General features: G+C 40.1%; 1 protein-coding gene across 2 annotated transcripts in view; it reads left to right on the top strand.

Moving 5' to 3' along the window:
- The window catches only part of LOC117306773 (serine/threonine-protein kinase WNK-like), a 71,428-nt gene extending 55,347 nt beyond the window's left edge, over window positions 1-16,081 (top strand). For both annotated transcript variants that reach the window (XM_033791273.1, XM_033791274.1), the window contains exons 11-16: window positions 1,361-1,503; window positions 2,379-2,616; window positions 3,192-3,506; window positions 4,247-6,727; window positions 8,567-8,643; window positions 10,170-16,081. In XM_033791273.1, the coding sequence (XP_033647164.1) occupies window positions 1,361-1,503; window positions 2,379-2,616; window positions 3,192-3,506; window positions 4,247-6,727; window positions 8,567-8,643; window positions 10,170-11,208 (4,293 nt within the window). In that variant the 3' untranslated portion in view covers window positions 11,209-16,081. The remainder of the gene's footprint in view (window positions 1-1,360; window positions 1,504-2,378; window positions 2,617-3,191; window positions 3,507-4,246; window positions 6,728-8,566; window positions 8,644-10,169) is intronic.
- The last annotated feature ends 4,312 nt before the right edge of the window (window positions 16,082-20,393 follow it).

Raw genomic sequence — 20,393 nt, forward strand, 5'->3', positions numbered from 1 at the left:
ATCGTGTTATGAATGACAAACATTCACCGTAGTGGCACTCTGTTATCACCTGCAAGCGTTCACATCAATGTGCTATTGCTCATATCCGTCAATCCGATCTGGCAAGATGTGGCTGCCTGCCTGCCGGAAGAAAAAAGTTATCTGATAATGTGCAAAAAAGAAAACAGCACATTAAAGTGTATTATGAAATTAGTGCCTTCTCTTTTTCATATTTTGCTGTTTTCGTATGGTTTGTAAAATGTTTTGAAGTGAGAAAAAAAAAAACATCAAAACTAAAGGGGTTTTGTTTCAATTAAATTGAATGCTAAAGAAGGAAAAGGCTTTACAAAAGGCACAGCTGAAATCTTATGACCAGCTAAAAAAAACCGATTTTTTAACAATTTTGCAAGGAGTTATTAAGGCATGCAGTATTAACCAATAAATCCAAAGTTGTTCAAACAAAAATGATTATATCATTGCTTGTAAAGATAACCAACTTAACAGTGCGATGTCAAGTGAGAGCTGTGTATCCATTGCCCTTGTGAACAATGGCCCGTGTTTTTCTTTTTCCTTTCCTAAAATGCATGTTTTGTGGCAGGACATGTCATACCTTAAATCAACTATAGTACATTTTAGGTTATTGACCGGGGCACTGACTGCAGGTTTTTTTCATATCACATTCCATGTTATTTTGTCTTTCCGTTTGAGTCACTGCTCTCTATATCCTGTTACTGCCTTCTGCTTGTTCTGCGTTTTAGTTTAAATCATGAAAAGTAAAGAACCCTATACAATACCCCCCAGAAAAAAAGAAGACAAAAAAGAAGAGCAAGGCCAATTTCATTTTTCAAAGGGTACTTCCAATTGGAAAAATCTTTAAGTCTATGGGAAACTGTTGAAGGGTCCCCAAGGTCAAGACCAGGGCTCAAGAGCTGCTTTAGCAGGAAATATTGCTTAACAATTTTCTGCCAAGCAAAAATGAGCAGCATACCAGTAACAAATTGTACATAAGACCTGGTAGTTTGGCTGGGATTGTGCTTAGCTGCTTTTTGTGCTTAAGAAGCTCCATGAGAGTAACAGAGGCTATGGCGTCTGTGTAACTCCTTGCCAGAACTTGGTTAAGGGCCATGTCACTTGAGGCAGTTTACTGCCAACCAGTTTCAGGCAATCTCCAAGAAGAACAAACATCCACATGTTTATTTGAATTTTATTTACTTGGGACAGAAACATGGTGCTAGAAAATTGTACAACCGAAGTGTTCCTTTTTGCATGCAATGCAGTTAGTTGCCTCCAAGTTGCCTTTACAAATTTCCCTGTGTGACAGGGCCTTTGTATTCCTCATCAAATCTTACTTAATGTTAACATTTGCCTTTGTTTCTAACAGACTGACAACCAGTACATTGGCAAAGATTCCCCGTCTACCGAAAGACGAGATACAGGGAGCTCGACGACATCAATGTCAGCTTCAACTATCACAGTCCCCGGTGGATCAACCTCTAACTTAGCTCTGACAGACACAGAGGACAAGTACGTACATGGGGTTGAACAAAGAAAAAGTTAATCAAGGACCTGAACATACGACCTCTGGATTAATGTACAGGTGTCTTAGGGAAATCAATCTGTCCCCCGGAGATTCTGTCCCCCGTGCGGGAAGTTCCTTTGGGCTGAAGGAGGATGATTCAAAAGAGGGTGCTATCAGTAGAAGTTTTACACTGTTAACCGTATGGGCAGACAGAATCTTGGGGGGGGGGGGGGGGGGGTTGCATAACATTAATCCAAATTCCATACAGTTTTATCAGAAGAACTAAAGGTTTTTGTTGAAATTGTTTTCATTTGATTTTCAACATGAACGTCAATGTAGTTTTTGATAAAAGGAGGGCCTTTCCTGACAACCAGGGAAGGGACCAACGTGTCTGGCCCTTAGAATTTTTTTTCTGACCATCACACAATTCCAACTTCTTGAAGTAATCTTTTTCCGCCCCAATGGAGCAAGTTCGAGTGTGCACCATGGTTAACTAGGGTTACCATTTTGACTCGTACCCAGGCTGGTCGTCCAGTGGTTGACTACTGTGGTCGACCATTTGGAACCAGCCTCGGGACGGAGGTTTCTTATGTGGTCCCGATAACCTGTTCCATGCTAACAAGTATAAAGCGCAGAAGGGAAGCAGTGACACTACAGCGAAAATGCAGAAGGCAACGTGGGCTGTTCCCAATGGCTGACTAGACTTTCAAACAAGTCGTTTGAGTAAGTGTGTCTTTATGCATGTATGATGCTGCTTGGTGGTCAATCACAGGTCGACTAAATGTTCATACTCGAGCTTGCTCTTAGGTTTGGCCTTTTCAAACAAAATATTGTAGAATACATCTTTGATGATTCTGTTTTTGGTTTTTCTCATCAACAGCACCGAAACGGGCGGCAGCGGCTACGAGAAAGCGGAGCGGAAAGAGAAGAGTGAGAAGGAGAGGAAGGCCAGGCTGAAAAGTATCAAGAAGAAGCATGAACGACCTCCAAAGCTCAACATCATCTCGGTGGATGAGGACTACATCGTGGAGTGCTCCTTTGAGACGTATAAAGGCGAGAGGGTACAGTTCCAGTTCAGTGTGGACAACGACAATCCTGATGACATTGTGGAAGGACTGGTATGTGAATAACACTAAGTAATAACGTTACTAAATAATAATAGTGGCTTCTTATATGGCGCGCATATCCGCCACTCTGTGACTCTCAAGGCGATTCAATATACAGTATTTTCCTGCAATAAATGTGTGTGGGACTTCTGTTTTTGTTTTACTCATTTCTAAACTGGAGTGTTTGCTTGTTATGATAAATTTCTTTTAAACACAAATACACCATAAACAACTTAAATTTGACTTTTCTCAGAGCTTTATTCCTCTATTCCTTGTGGTAACTCACGTATAAAAAAGCTGAAAGGAAAGTGTGTGTTTTGACCATAAGTTATAAAAACCGAAATCAGAGTACAATTTCAGTTGAGTATTGAAAGACAGATAGTACAGATTATTTTCAATCAAGTGTCGAGTATGGACTTACATCACAAGTATTACGCCAGCCAAAATATGATTACCATGAAAATGGTGCTCGAGTATGCTTGAGTAGTACACTGGTGAATGACTTCTTTAAGTGGAGGCTCTAGTGAAAGATGAAAAGGTTATTTCGATTGAAGATAATTCAATTTTGAATACTGTTTTGATTTCAGCTTACGAAGGACCTGATGCCAGCACAATACACCGGGATCTTCATCGAGCAGCTTGAGAAGATATGCACTGAGGCCAAGAAGAGCGGTCCAATGACAGCCACACCCGTCACAACATCCTCAGAAATGGCACCTGTTGATAGACCGCCAGCATCCTCTAGCCCCAAAGTAGCTGATACCATCACTGCGGTGAGCAGTGCAGCACCAGAGATGGCTCCTTCTGCAGCTGAGGTGGTTAGTCTTGTGGCTACACCGGCATCTGAATCGACCGTGTCAGAGTCCACTGTAATGAGTGACGACAGTATTAGCCCGCCTCAGGTATTTCAAAGCGACAATTGTTTTTAATTTATAATAAATATTAATAATATAATAATTAACACTTAATTCTCTAAGCGCTTTACAATAAAGGAGTACGCTAATTAATCTACGTCAATATAAAGCATTGGAGGACAAATAAGGTATAAGGAAAGAAATAAAGGTGTGTCTTTAAGTCTCTCTTTAAAAAAACACCATTGAACCACGAAGGGAGATTTGCAGTAACATTATGTGAATATATCTTTTGAATAGTGTTGGTTCTAAAAAGAACTGGAGGTTAATGACTCAATGTTTCAATCAGTATGCTCTGATAGTCTTCAGGAGAATGCTGGACTCTGCTGGTTGCTGCTTAATAAAAAATAATAAAACATTCTTGTAAAGTGCATTCTGCTATGGCCAAACCCCAATGCTTAAGTACTAGGCTTGGTGGTGCACGAAGGTGGAAGCTAGATAAGCTGGGCTTAAGTCGGTGAAGCATGCAGGCTTAAGTTGGACTAAGACCTACATTGAAACCCACATGGAGTGGGCAGTGAGTGTGTGCTCACTCAATGACAACTGAATCGTTAACCACTGGTTCTTTTTAGAACCAACCCTACTCAAAAGAGATATTCACATGGTGTTACCCCAAACCTCTCTTAGTTATGCCTCCACCAAGCAAAGTTTCAAATCCAATTTAACCCACTAGTTGCTCTGCTTTAATCGAATGTTCATCAATTTGGTATCTACTTCTTTTCTTTGTTCAGGTCACGGGGAGTAAAGTACCGGAAAGTTTCAGCAACAGCACCCTTGTCGACAGTCAAGGACGTCCGGTGTCTCCAAAGAAGGAGCAACCAGAAGCACCCAAAGTATCTGACGCAAACGCAAACCTGGTCCATGCACAACAAAGCCCTCCAGAAAACAGCAATCAGATCCCTGCCGAACAACAGCAAGTCCCTGGGGTGGATAAACTTGAAGCTGGTACAAGTGAGGTATCTACTAAAGCAACAAGCAATGGGAGCGTACATGCACCCCGGACCTATGCTGAGGCGGCAGCAGTGAGGATGGTAGAGCAGCAGAAGGTCTTACAACAGGCAAATAGAAGCCAAGTTTCCCCAGGAACAGCAGGGGAGATGAATCCAGTGTCACTGAGCAATCCCATTACTGCAGTGCCCCAGGGGAACATCCTGGCCCCACAGCCCATCTACCCTATGCACATGATGCACCAACAAGGAGCACCCATCCAGCAGGTGATGGGACCTGGAGGTGGTATCCAAGTTTATCCCCTTCAGGCGCCATCAGAAGGCCAACAGCAGATGCCTGTTATGAACCAACCCTATCAAGTACAGATGGAAGGAGGACAAACTGTCTGGGTTCAGGGGTTGATGCCAATGGCAATGCCTCAAGGGCAAGCGGTGCAGGCCCAGATCCAAGCAAGCCTCATGCAGCAGCACCAGAACCAACAGATGCAGCAGCTTCAAGGTCAACTACACCATCAGAATGCCTATGGTACAGCCCCTAACGGTGTTGGGCAGCTAGTTGGTCAGGGAGGACCAGTGCCTCAGATGATGCGGCAGACTCAACAACATCTGCAACAGCAAGGTCAACAACAATATCAACAACAGCAGTTTCAACAACAACAACAACAGCAGCCTCTTCCTCAACAGTTTCAACAACAACAGTTTCAACAAAAACCACAGCCGCAGCCACCCCAGCAGCAGTCTGGAACTGTGCCACAAACTACTGCAGCTCCAAACACACCGGTTGTTAAACAGCAAGGCCTTGGGAGCTCAGCTTCACTTGCAGATCTCCAAGCCAAGTTGAAGCAACTTACCAATAAACCACAGCCAAAGTCTGCTTTCACACCAACCCCGAGTCAACAGGCTTCACAGGCAGTGACACCAGTCCATTCACAGCCGTCAACACCAGCCATGCAGCCTTATCCTGCAGGGCAGCAGGTGATAAACCAACAGCAAGGAGTCTCACAGTCCCAGCTGCAGGCAACCTACCAGCAGTCCCCACCACCACAAGCGCCTGCATCTCATGTGCCTACACAGTTTGTGTCACAGCAAGAGCAGCCCACTCTAGTCACTCACTCCTTCTCAGCCCCGATACTTACCCCTAGTGTGAACAATTCCACCAATATACCACATCAAGTCCCTCATTCTGCTCATTCAAGTGTTTCTCAAGGGCTTCTCCCAAGCAGTATCGCAGATGCATCCATGGTTACAGAGGGCTCTCGGCATGGTACAACATCACAAGCTGCATCTAGAAAGTCTTCGGCCTCCTCAAATCCCGACATGATATCTTCTCCTTACCCTGCAGGAACTGCTGATCAGTCTGGAGAAAGTGTCAAAGCAGCTGAGAAAGTCAACACCGAGCCAGTTAAGACCATTTCCAGATTCCAGGTGCAGAACGTCGCCGAAGATCCGCTAAAGGAAATTCTTTCAAGGACGGACAATGAAACAGTCACGCAACCTGCGTCAACGGCAAATGTCAATGCAAGTAGAAATGGAGAAAGCAGAGAAAGTAGGGCACACTCAGTGCCAGATGTTAGTGTAGGTGTAGGTGCACTCAATGATGTGAGTGCGTCAAGTCGAAAGTCTTCCATAGATGTTGATGCAACTGTTCCCATGACGAGAGAGCCTGTGGTTATTAAAGGACGCTTTACTGTGACACCGTCAGTGAGTGTTGACGTTGGCAGTGATAAAGCCAAACCTAAAGCTGACAGTAGTACCTCCAGTGCAACGCCAGCTCTCAAGGATCCAGTTAAAACGGACACACATGCTCCAGTCGATGGAGCAAGCAAAGTAGAGTCAGTGACAGGTCGATTCCAAGTGACCACTATTAAAGACAATGTCGCTGCTATGGCCGAGCAAGCGGGCCCACCTGAGAAGGAAAGCGTTGCACCCACCACAAATGAGTCACAATCCAAACCAGTCCAAGCTGCTATATCCAGCCCCCAAACAGTAACCGACCAAACGTCTAGACAGCCAGAAGTAAGTGCGTCAGCAACCTACCCTCAAACCCACCCAACTCTGGAGCGCAAGGCGTCCGGCGACAGAGGTACACCAGATAGCATAGCGTCTGACATTGGCCCTTCACAGCGGATGGCACCAGAGAACCCATCAGGCTATCCGATGTACCCTTCACCAGCGAATGCCATGCAGAATGAAGGTTATTACAATCCAGTTGCTACGCAATTCTACACCCACTACCCGCCCGAGAGGTTATCACCCGGGATGCAGGTAAGAGGTTTTTAAAAAAAAATAAATAATTATATTATGCAATGCTGGCAGAAATAATTGTTTCTTGTTCCAATTCCAATTTTTCTAAAGAGGTTCCATTTGAAAGTGTGAATTAAAGGAATATTACATACTTTTTTTTGGCTATAAAACAGTTGCTGGCTGTGTAAGCACTTTATGTCATCCACCTTATACGTATAGAGACAAATCTGTAGAAGTTTGAGATCGATCGGTCATGAACAAATATATAGAAAAAAACAGATTACACATTTTGCATGACATTAGTTTTTTCCTGTTTTTAACTGAACAAATTGCTCACTGAGTGATAAACTCCAAGAGGGAAATTAGTTATTATTTATTTCTCAGCAAATACTTCAAGTGATTTTTCTACTATCATCACTAATAGATCGTTTCAGTCTTGAATCTGTGATCTTTGACAAGATTTGTTTCTTACCAATTCTGTAATGTTTCTTTAAACTCTACGTACTATTGAAAATCTCTTGGCTGTTCATGATTTGTTTACTTAAAAATGTCACAGCAGCATACTGCTGAAATGCGACATCATTTACAATTGTTAAAAACATAATAAAAAATACATTATGACTGGCTAAAACAAAGGGATAAAAGAAATGGTCTAAGACATCCGGCAAGTTTATTCTTCACTGTGCTTGTTAACTTTGCATTGAAATCTGTGTAGAAATTTTTTTCTGATTCAGATTATGCACATAAGCCATTTTGAGATGGTCGACAGTGCACAATACTATAAATGTAACACTGTAAGGTTTGAGTAAATCTGTCTGTATACACCCAAACCACACAGTGCACTCCTATAGTGGCCACCATATCTCAAAAGGGTATTATTGCTGTATGATGATAAAATCACACATGTTGACCCAGTTCATTTGACCTCATAACCTCAATCAATCATGGTTGTGCTGGTTTGGGAGTCAGTTCCCCTGTGTGTTGTACTGTGTAGTCCACATTTCAGGTTAAGCATGCAGGGTTACGTCTTGGCATGTATTTAACAAGTCTGTAAAATAAGGACTTCTCTTTTTAATCCCATTATTTGGACTTAATTTTTATTTTGATTGGCCACATTTTGTGCACATGAAAGCGAGGACGCCCTCTGTCAAACACACCAACTTGTAGACCCTTTTAAATTAAGCTAGTTTGCAATGGGTAGACGTACTATTTGACTCTCATAATAAGGCTGAACCATGGGTAAGCCTGGATGACTAGTGGAACGAGTGTCAAAGCTGCGGCAGTTGATTGCTTAGTCATGTCACAACTACTTTTTTCAACTACTTGGTTAGTCGTGCAGCCACGACTACTACAAAAATAGTCTCGACTGACTTGTTTGTGAACCAATTGTGTCGCTCACAACTATTCACGACAACATAATTTTCTTACGAAACTTGATCAGACATCAGTGACGCAGTCCTTCAATCCTTTCAGCATCAATTTTACTTTATTGCACCTGCAGCAACAAATATGCCACAATGCATCTTGGGAATTCAAAATAGTTGCGACTAGTGTCAAAGTCGCGACTATTTGAGGCATAACTAGTTGTGTATTCCACTAGTCACCCAGGCTGAGTAAACAGTAGCCACATTTGACATGGAAAGGGTCTGTACAATTGTCTATCAACTGTGCTTGTTTTTTTTTTTTTTTTTTTTTATTTCAGTTTTTTTATTTCAAGGCATTTGTCGATCCACTGCAGGATGAAGGCCTCGGCACGACATCCCCAAATGCTTGTTGGTACCAATTGGCTATCCGTAATAATCATATTTAAAAACAAATAACTAAAAAAACAAACCTTTTCTCTTATTTCATACTTCATAGAACCAACTCTTTGGACCAATGAGCTTCAACTTTGGGGATTCAGACGATAGGCCAGAACTGAAGGAAATGCTCCAAAGGTAGAAGACAAACTATTTCTTCGTTGCTTTTTTTTTCCAGTGAAATAGCAACTGCATGAAAGACAAGAAATATCAGTGATGACAATTTGTGTTTTTTACTGATTTGTGTTTGTGCCTTTGGTTTTGGCTGTTGCCTACAAGTAAAAATGTTGGAGAAAATTAGTCTTCAATGTTCCCCTAAGAGAGGGTCAAACACATGCTGCCCCCTCTGTGGTGGTTTTAACAAATGCATTTATATGTACTCTAAATTGTTGCATTTTTCTCAATTTTGTGTGGTAACCCATTTCTATATTTGTGTATTTCATATTGATAACGTTTTGCAAGCTGTGTTGTTATCTGATGATTTAAACATGACAATTTCATTGCATTGTATTTTGAATGTATTGTGTTTTGAATGTATTGTATTTTCAATCTATTGTATTTTGAATCTATTGCATTTTGATTGTATTTGTTGATGTATTTATTGCTGTAATTTGATGCTATATTGATGCTGTATTTTGATGTTGTTTTATCATAATATATGCCTGCATATTTTTTTTTTTTTTTTAAAGGAGGCACTTTGTATACATATTGAAATTTTCATTATATCATTGCATTGATCATTTGAAATGTATCACCTGAAAGGACAAACCAAGGGGGAGACCAAGGTCCTCTACACTTGGTTCTTATTTTGTGGTGATGTAGAGGGTCTGTAAATCCTCTTCTATGGGTTTGGGCTTCATCCTCTAGACCAAGGGGATGCCTAGTAGCCCAGTTGTTGATTTGTTATATTTGTGTTAATTTAGAGAGTATGTATATTCTCTGAAATGTAACGCCCTGAAGTGCGAGGGGCTTTATCCTCTAGACAAAGGGGAGACTTAGTCCCACCACCCCAGTCCATTACTCCACTACCCTAGTCGTTTACTCCACTTCCCTAGTTCTTTACTCCACTACCCAATCTTTACTCCACTACCCAAGTCCTTTACTTCACTCCACTGGTCCTTTACTCTACTACCCTAATCCTTTACTCCACTACCCTGGTCCTTTTCTCCACAACAACGGCCCTTTAGTCATTGTGGTGTAGAGAGGGAGGGACTGGGTTCCCGGGGGTTTTATCCGGGGGTTTTATCCTCTAGACCAAGGGAACACCCATTTAGTCAAATTGTGTATTTGTCATAATGTGCAGTTAATTTATAGAGTCTGTTAGACCACGGAAACTTAACATTCATGTGGTATTCATCCTCTAGGCCTGTTATGGGAGACCCATGCACCCAATGTATTTGTTTTATGTATGGTTATGTAGATAGTTTTCAAGACCTCTTTGAATGTATCAATATTGAATATCAGGATTAATTGGCAGTATCATGTAGTATAGGCCTAACTAATTAATTGGGTTGTGGGTTCTGTTAATTATCCAATAAAATACAAAAAGGCTTAATTCTCCATGAATATTACTAAGTGCTACTAGATTAAACACCATGTGACTCCATTCCGTTTGTCTCTAATGCCCAACTTTTCTTTTTGTTTCCTTCCATTTTCTTGAAAAGACATAAGGATGAACAGTCCCAGCTTTTACAGAAACAACAGGAGGAGTTGAAGCAGTTCCAGAGACCAGCTCAGTTTGTCCTGCCACAGCCGTTTATGTACCCACAGTTCTACCCATTCCAAGGTGGGCTCGCCCTACCCCAAGGCTACCCCATGCAGGCAGCGTTTGCAATGCAGCAGGACCCAGGTTTGTACAACACACCAGGACCCTGGAATCAAAGCATGGTTCCCCTGCATCAAATACCAGGAGGCGGACCGAGCATCGTGACGACCACAAGTACGCCCGTCTTCACCAGTGGCTCAACAGTCGGGCACGTCATGAATGCACCCAAAATGTACTTACGAAAAAGTTCCATCCCCACATTCGCCATACCGGCAGGATTTGGAAGGCTAGGAGGAAGTTCAGCCATTGCTCCTCAGAGTAGCTCTACTACGTCGGCAGCGCCCATGCCACCACCGCCAGTTCGCCTGAACAAGAGCGAGAGCTTCACAGAGTCTCACAGTAACGGGCTTCCAGATACTGCGCTTGCAGCTTCTTCTATCAGGCAGCGAGCAACGACTCTTCCCATAACAAGCCTTGAGGTCAACCATGCAGCCGATCAGCAAGTAGAGTCCACTGCTGAAGTGACTCCACTCGCCACTCAAGCAAACATCGAGCAGGAGGCAGGGAACAAAGGCGTCTTTTCACCAACACCCTCTGAGGGTAGTGTGTCTGATAACAACGAACAGGTGCTTACCCCAGATGGAGAGGAACCCAAATGGGTGGAAAGCGGCCCTATAGCTAGGCGACCCCAAGACCCCAAAGAGGCTTCACCGACAACAGGCGAATCATCCTCTAAGAAGGTTGTGTTTACAGAAGATCAATTCAAACTGGCTGAGATAGGAAAAGCCCCAGTCAGAACCGCCACCACTGAGGCTGAGAAGAAGGTCAGCCTTAACGAGTTGCGCAAGAATCAAGTGCGGCAGGATCTTCAGAGTAACACGGCTTCAGGGGCGGGAGTGAAGGTCGCCGGTCAGCAAGAGACGCCGAAAGGTCAATAGGTCACCTGTTTATTATTGCTATTACCAGTAATTTGTAGAAATTAAATAATATCCGTAGTCTAACCATTCTGGTTTTGTGGGATAGTAGTACTCTGGTCCCAATTACATAGAGGTGTTTAAGCACAAAAAGTAACACAGCACAAAATAATGCCTACTGGAGTAATGTTAACAGCCAGTCCCATCTCACATTGGCAAATTGTGATTGGTATCCTGCTTATTTGTGCTAAGTAGAAAACATTCAAGCAATATGTTCTGCTTTAAACAGCTCTTTGGAATTGAGCCATGGTGTGTTCACATTCGTTGATCGTTCAACTATGAAAACAAAAAAGCTGAAGTAAAACCCAATAATTACCTATTCCTCATCTAAATTTTAAGAACACCTAATGTTCTGTTTCCAACCCATTCGCAAAGCCTTCATTAGAGAATGGATCACTGCTAAGCATGGATCACTGTATCAGTGTATCTGGCATATTAATTAAACAGTAGATGTCTTTGTGATTTCCCAATCAAAGTAAAATACCAAAATTCCTACAGATTTTTAGGTGGGATCGTACTCTTGCAAGATTGCTGAAAATCTTTGCAAATTGGTCTTAAAGTCGGAGGCATTTTGAGAAAACTGATTGTGAAATGAATTTCAACCGAAGATTCACATTTGTTCCCAATGTCATGGAGCTGCTTAACCAGAAAATAGCCCTTGGCAATTTTCTACTGAGCAATATTAAGCAGACTACCAGTCAACATGCTGGGAGCATGTTCTGGTAGGCATAAGTTTGTTGTGCTTAGCTGGTTTTTTTCTGCTTAAGCAGCTCTCTGAAATTGAGCCACGAAGGGATGATCATTAGAGATTTGAATGTGCATTCAGTGGCAGAGGAAACATAAAAATGTCATAGCACCTCATTATCTATGTGTACTAAACAAGAAATTGATTTACCAGAAAAAAAAGGCAAGGGTACAGTTCCAAATATTTGGATGCTGTCAATCCTGTGACACTCATACAATTTCTGCACATGTGAAACACACTAAACCTCAACTACTATCCCCATCACTTCAACCGTGTATCAAGTACTTACAGTCACTTTCTCCCCACCACTCACTGGCCGTGTACTAGCGTAAATTAAAAAACAAAAAAAGCACCAGGACCTGGTTTGTATAGAGCTCAGCTGTGAAACTCAATTTTTGCTTAGCTCTTTCAAATCCTACTAAGCGAATATATGATGGAACAATGATGCTTATTGCTTCCGACTGGTTCCTCACCAATAGTTGCTTGATGATTTGAGAGGAGATAATTTGACGACTAATCATTGTTTCTTGGCTCTGTAAGATTGGGCCCACTAATGTAAGTAACTTAACACCATTCCAGTTGTGTGCACTTTGTAAAGGGACCCTATTACTGTACAATATAGGCACCACCCGAGTAAACTGTATTATACATAATCTTGTGTAAAGGTGGTTGCGACTCTTAATAAATAAACCTGAGTGTATAAAATATTGGTAAACGATTTTTCGCCTATTTTTAAGAAAAACAAACAAAAAAGAAGTCGTTTTAATACTGAGGAGTGACATTGTTGAAAATAGTGTCGCTGCAGTTTGGTTCTATTATGTGTGTGATTGGGCTTGACTTCATTAACACATGTAGGTTAGTTGCTTGCCAACATATTTATCTGCCAATGTTGACCTAAAAAGTTAAATAAGATACATATATGGGAATGTCTGGTTCAACACAATGTAATACACTTATTCCACTTTCAGCTGTATTACAGTTGAGAATCAGTTCGGACTGTCAATGGGATTTTTTTTCTGTGTGAAGATCATTCACCATAATTCAAAGTAGAATCATTTCGACTCTGGTGTCTATATGGCATTGGCTCGATTTGTGGGTTTAGTCTGAAATAGTTCAAAGCTAAATATCTTTTGTAGAAAAATGTGTCACTTTTAGTTCGCTTGCTGCTCACCCTGGTTGTTGTTAAACTGAAATTGTGAGGGGGGAGGGGTATGTTACTCAAGGGAGCGATTACATAATGTACCCTGCCTACTCTAGCCACTCCATGAGGGATATTTCGTCAGCAGCAGAGTCAGTTGTTTATTTTCATCTTTCAAAGAGTGTTTACTCCATTGGATAATTAGTAATCTGGTAAACTATCTTCTGAGAATTGCGAATTTGGTATGAGAGAGTCAGGGAACAAAACCGGTTCACACTTGGCGCATACACCATGCCCGATATGACGCAGAGAGAATCCTCCATAATGTTCCTATACTTTAATTTCTCCTTGGTAAAGGGCACCCTGTGAGGAAATTATAAATTTCTACTGGAGCATTTCAAGGGCACCAAGGCAATGACCAGGGGGCACGGAGGCAATCGCCTTCAGTGCCTTGGTGTAGTGTCAGGCCTGCTCCTTTGTACAGAGGTAATCATCCCCCCTCCTAAAATCCTCTGTAGAATTCCTAAGATTCCAAACACACAATGGATACACAAAGGAAGGGGGTCCACCATAACCTTATATCAAGCAACAAATGTTGATGCAGAATGTATAAGCAAAACAATATTTTTGTGCGTCACAATTAGGCAACAGACCACAGACTATCCACTGTTTGCACAACAAAACTTTGCATCACTTTCGCGTGAAGTGTGAATTTGTATTAGCTCTGTAGTGGATCTCGTTTTCTTTGAAGAGTAATATCTGAAATTTCTGCAGAAGCTGACATGGCTCACTAGGGCTCTATTTCATAGAGCTGCTTAAGCACGAAAATTAGCGAAGCAGACCAGACCAGTAGCTTACCAGAATAAGGTTACCAACCAAACTACCATGACACATGTAAAGTTTGTGACTGGTAACCTGCTTATTTCTGCTTAGCAGGAAGGTGCTTAGCATAATTCTCTTCTTAAGTAGCTTTTTTTAATTGAGCCCTGATGATTAAAACAAACAAATTCAAACAACATTCACTTTCTCATGGTTCGAGTTTAGCTCAAATCATCAAGGTTTTGGTGTAAAATAGCACAAGTTTACCCAGAGTTGTTATACTTTAATTACATCAAGGAGTGGTGAAAGCTTCATGAAGTAAAAACTTTACATTTCAGTTAGCCCCTAACGCTAGCATTAATATAGGGTAGTTCTTACATAAAACTTGGCTAGAAGATTTGCTTCCTTGTTGTGTCAGGTACATGTATTGTGTAAAACCGTTTGTATACAAAGGTAATGGAAGCATTTTTTGAAGTCTGTAAACTGAAGTAGTGCGAAGTAAAATGGGTTTTAACTATTGTACTTATCTCGCCCCTCCCCTGTATGTAAATATGATCAGCCTAATATGGTGTGAATGGCTACCTAATATGCAAATTTTTGTAGCACTTTTGCCCGATACAGTCTAGCCATTGCCTTTCCATGTGCTGCTATTGAGCATTTTTGCAAGAATGCATCCAGTAAGAGGTGAAGCTTTTTGCTGTTGTAAATATTAACTGTATTATTTAACATGGAAATATTAAAAATGTGCCTGCTTTAATTGTAAGGGTTACGTTTGAGTCAAAGTGAAAATTTAAAAGGAAAAACCTCTCCTTGGCACTCCAAAAAGAAATGAATAATAATAACCACAGTAACAATTGTATAAGTCCAGTTAAGTGTTTATTTGTTTGTGATCGAATATGTCTACTGAACATTCATTTATATTTTGTTTAATAATCTTCATGAAACCCAGTGATAAACTCAAAGTGTCAGATTGCGATAGGGGTACAGCAAACACTGAAACATGGACAGTCCTCTCTGTCATTTGATAGGGTTAATATTTCGTACAATATATCATAGCATGTCGTGGGCGAGCGATCTATCGCATCAATATCAAATTCTGATGGTCAGGTCATAAGAGCGTGGGTTTGAATCCCAATTTTGGCTGATACTTTTTTAGGGCATGATACATAAGACTACTTCTCATCACCAAGTAGTAAATGGGTACCTGCAAGGTTGATCGTGAATGATAAGTAGGTGGTTTCAGGAGTGAAATATATTAAGCGGGGTAAGGTTAGTGTAAAGGCACTTTGACACAATGTTTACCTGCACCTGATAAATGCCTATAATTATAAAGACACCACAGTTTCAGCAGAGTGCTTTGCCTTAAGATCGCACTGGAGCCCCCTAAAATAAAAGCACAGCAGACCAGTGGTATGATGTCCACACACTAGTCTGTTAGGTGATTAAGAATGTATAATTACCTAGCCAAGCTACCACATCTGCTGTCTGAAGGTCAGCATAATTTGTAATGATTACTCAGAGACAGTTAACTATATCACTCAGAAGGTATCATAGAAACAAAAAATCGACATGCATCATACTTAATCGAAACGAATCACAATAGACCGTATCGAACATGACGTCACCATTCAAATACCTGCCCTACAACATTGCGTCTGTAAGCGTGTGTGCGTGTGCCTGCAGTAGAAATCAAACCGGGAGCACCGCATGCTTCTTTGATGTACGTGTTTAGACGTACATAGGGCCTGCCCTACAACATGGCCACTTTCATAGTAACAAAGTGGTTATTCAATACAATACATAGCAACACGTTATTCCTTTCACTTAATCCTGTTTGTGTTCAGTCATTTTTTTTTTTTTTAACTAATCACAGATCCTTCTGCTTTCCATGCAAAATGAAAAGTGTTTTTTGGGGGATGTTAAATTGTTTGTCAACATTTGTTTTTGAATATTGACTTGTGTATCCATCCAGAAATTGAACAATCGCTTACTGTGTATCCGTGTATGCCTTAGTGATTATTCTAACAAGGGACAGGTTTTATTTTATCATTATAAACCGCTTAGCAACTTAATGTTAACAGAAAAGTTAAAACTGTAAGAAACAAAAAGAATTGTACTAATTTACGAATCAAGTTTAAGCCAAACTTAGTTCCTTATATAAGGGAAGTCAAAAAATGGTACTTATTTTAATTATACCTGAACAGTTATTTTTTATTTTATCCCAACATTAAAAAGCTTGTAACTTGAAAGGGGAAAACAAATTGATAACGATTTTTGTCGAAGAGGGTTAAAACCAAAGTTATGTGTCTTTGGTGAGCAGGGGTTTGTTGGATGATCAGAATTACTGGATCGAAGGGGGTGCTTGATCAAAGAGGCTTCGTTTGCAATCCCTGGGTTTTGTTTCAACACAAACAGCCGTATGGCTATTCTGTTAACAACTGTATTACTATTCTTCCATAACAATATTTTTATGACTTTATTACACAATGTTATGTAATTACTTGTTCATATAAAACCCATATCACCATTTTCGTTTTGCGTAACTACCCTTATTTCTGATTGTTGAAGAAGAAAAATTGAGTTAGTAATAAAATAATTGTGGTTTATGGCAGCTGGTTTTAACTCTTCAGTATAAAAAAGCTTAGCATAGTTGAACAATCCTCTGTGTTTGTCCAGATACTGTGTGCTTATATAGTTGAGTAGCGAATCCTGCTAAGTGTTTAAAGCCATGCTAAGTATGATTCTGCCTTTGAGCTGCTGTAGAACCCAACCATCGCCTGGGTTCGAACTCAGAAAGTTGTTTAGCAGTTTAATATTGCTTAAATTTCCCCTTGGTGGGAGAATTCATCTGCTGATGTTTATTACCACAATGAAAACACCCTCCCTCCCTATGACATAACATGTTTGTAGTCTCTTACCTACCTTCAGATTTCTCAAGAACTCGTGTAATGCAAGTGTCAATATTAATCCAGCTCTACTCCTTTTGGCCTTATACATTGTATCACACATAGCATAAGTACTAATGTTAAAAGACATCTAATGAGATGGGATTATTAATAATGGTTCTGTTATATGGGCCGCATATTGTCACTTTACTGGACTATTTTATACATTGTTCTTGCACTAAAAACCTTGTTTAAAGGTAGTCTGATACTAGTAAAGCACACTCCTGTTTATTGTGTAAGTTTTACTCGTTTTTGTTGTTGAAACTTTTACCATGGTGTGGTCAAGTTTGGGCTATCTCCTGCAGCACAAACCTGTATGAAGCCAGATTGAAATAGCTGGCTATGACTATGCTCATAGCAATCTATGCTTCAGTGCATGTTCGTGTGGTCATTCAGCTGCAGTCGAAGCTGCTAATTCCGATATAGCTAGAGTCGGTACCATATTTAGCTATTGGCTTCATCGGAATATCGTTGTGTATGCAGTGGTCTAGCCATTAGCTGTAGCCATTGTAAATACGGACATTATGGACATGTCCTTATTGGCTATGGCTTTTGCTAATGGTGTTACTATGGGCACTTGTGATGATCCATCCATAGCCACTATGGTCTATCCTTACTAAGAACCTTTTTTAATCCACGGCTTTGGATTTGGCTGCAGGCTCCGTTCTCTCGTCTGAAGCTCTGAGCGTGTACACAAAGCATGTGAACTGTCAATACAACAGCATTGTCAAGCTAGCCTGAGCTGAATCTGGAGCCAAAGCCATGGTTTTGAAAATAGTCTGGTGCTTGGTGTTCATGATGAAGTAGCATTGTTACTGACAGGGAACTTGACCAAGATGGCCACCGTATGATAAGAGTTCATTATTCACCAGTAGAGATTGGAGGATGCCATTATTACTAACCCTCCAAGGTTATGGTTGGATTTACAATAAGCATATACAGTTTGGCTGTGGCTATTGGCTTCAATGTCAATATGTAAATACAGGCAGGCATCTAGCCACATCCACAACAGAGTGTCTTTTGGCTGTTGACTCATGTAAATGCTTAAAAGGGCAAAGTATACCTTTGGTTTTTGGAACCGTTCAATTGTTTAAATCCTACATAAATGTAACTTTATATAATAAAATCTAGCATGTGAAAATTGCATTTCAAAAGGTTGCTTTTTTGAGATATTGCCGAAAATCCGGAGCGAATTTGTCCACCCTGAAAAAAAAACTACCCCACACAGGCTGACAGGAATACATGATCTGAGAAGTGTTACTGCAGTAATGCTTCTCAGGTTCAAATTTTGGGGCATAAAAACTGATATCATTTTACATAACCACGTTACTTTGAAGTTTTTCAAAATGTTTTACACTATACACTGCAGGCTTCCAACCAAATGTTGTTATTGACATTAATTTTAAAAGTGATTACCAAACAAACCTTCGAGAAAAACATAATTTCTCTATCAAATATTAAAAGACTCCAGGCTTGAAGTCGTTTATTAGGTATTTATGCACCAAGGGTGTTTTTTTTCTTTCTTCACTATTCTCTGCAACTTCGATGACCAATTGAGTCCAAATGTTCACAGATTGATGAATATGTTGGGATTACACCAAATGAGAATACTGGTCTTTGACAATTACCAAAGGTGTCCAGTGCCTTTAAATGGCAATCTAGTTGTAGCCACAGCCTTGACCCTAGAGTGAAGTTGTGAATACATGCAACAGGCTGAATTGTATATGTAAGTGGTGTTCCTTATAATTAATTCTCACCGTGAGATCTGCTTGATCTTTTAATTTCATTGATTTTAAAGGTTTTATTTGGTCGTTAATACTTGGTGTGATTATAAATGAGAAGTTTCATAACGCAGGAGGGTTACAGTGAAGGGTTGATGTAGGTTTCAAATTGGTTGGAAGTTGTTATTTAGAAGAGAAAAAAGAAAACTTTTCAGCATTGATTTGGTGAATAATTGCTGGCAATCTGCTTCATAAGAAAACAAATTAGTTTTGGTTCAAAATTCAATACTTTGCTTAATGGATATGTTTGATTTGAATGATGAAATGTTTGGATGAGAGAAAAAAGTTTAATTCTTCTTGAAGAGAAAAAATCATAAATTCTTCTGTTTGTGAGAAACACTCCACTGTACACAAAGTCACTCCATTCCATAATCTAGGATAATAGTTTATTATTTTGTTAGTGTTTAAGTTTGCGTTTTTTGCACGTTTTACGTATCAACAAAACAAATTTCATACTGGCTGCACATCAGAACGAGAACACAGTTGAGATGATTTTTCGTTTTTTCCATTCTGTTTTTACAGTTTTAAAATTTTATTTTGACTGTTTGACAAAGGTACACGTTTGCCTACATTTCTGCACTGTTCCACAGAGCGAGGGGCAAGCTCTATCAACCTCATATTAGGTCGTATCCAATTTGTCGGTAACAGCTACTGCTATGGCTGTTGCTTAGGGTGTTGCTAAGGAAATACTGTGCATGATGATCAGAAATTAAGTCGTAGCCATGGCCGTCAATTTGGACCAAAACTTGCTGCTAAGCACAGATTGTATTGCTTAGCAGAAACAAGTTACCAGCCATAATTTACATTATGTTTGCATTATAGTTGCTGGTGCCCCACTCAATTTTTACTGAGCAAAGAAAATTGTCAAGCAGTATTTTCTGCTTTAACAGCTTTATGAAGTATCCAAACATGAGGTTCAAAGACAGATAGTCTGGTACCTTTGTACAAAATGGTCCTTACACCAAGCATTGTCAATGTGTAATCGGGCAACCTGACCAAGAGGAAAACATCTTGGTGATGGCTGGTCTAAATTTAGAGCTGTGTGCGAAATGAATAAATAAAATAGTAATAAGTAATGGTCCATCTGATTGGCTACTTTTTGTGTGTAAGCAGTTCTATGAAATTGAGCCCAGAACGACTGTTGGTTCAGCCAGTAGTAGAGTTTCATAAAGTTGCTAAGAAAATTTGATGTGAACAATTTTTGTCACTTAAGTAGAAATATGCAGGGAACACGGTCACAACCCTGGTCACAGTCAACAGAAATTGTTTGGTGGAATTGTGGCTGACAGGTTCCGTCAGCCTAAACTGGGAATTTTGCTAAGTAGCATTATGAAATATACTAAGTATCAAATCTCATAATCGCCCACTGGAATGAATTTGGTTGTATTTCTCATTTTGTATCTGACACTATGAAAGTTGCACAACATTTGGTTTTTATTTTAAAGCTGTAACAATCGACCTCATTTCTTGTATTATTTTATAGTTGTTACATACATCGAAATTCACTTTTCTCTTTTCTTTTTGGTTAAATATCCTGTGTCATATAGCAGCTTTACTCCACGTTAACCCTTTTTTTGTGTTACTAATAAGTTATTATGTACTTGTATATTGCAATATATTGATAAATTTGTTAATGGTTATATGATAATTGTAAAAAAAGTAATAATATTAATTGGTATTGGTGCCCAGAAAGAGCAAACAAAACATGTCAATCTGATACT

Source organism: Asterias rubens, chromosome 2 (assembly GCF_902459465.1).
Source record: "Asterias rubens chromosome 2, eAstRub1.3, whole genome shotgun sequence".
In the NCBI taxonomy this organism is placed as follows: Eukaryota; Metazoa; Echinodermata; class Asteroidea; order Forcipulatida; family Asteriidae; genus Asterias; species Asterias rubens.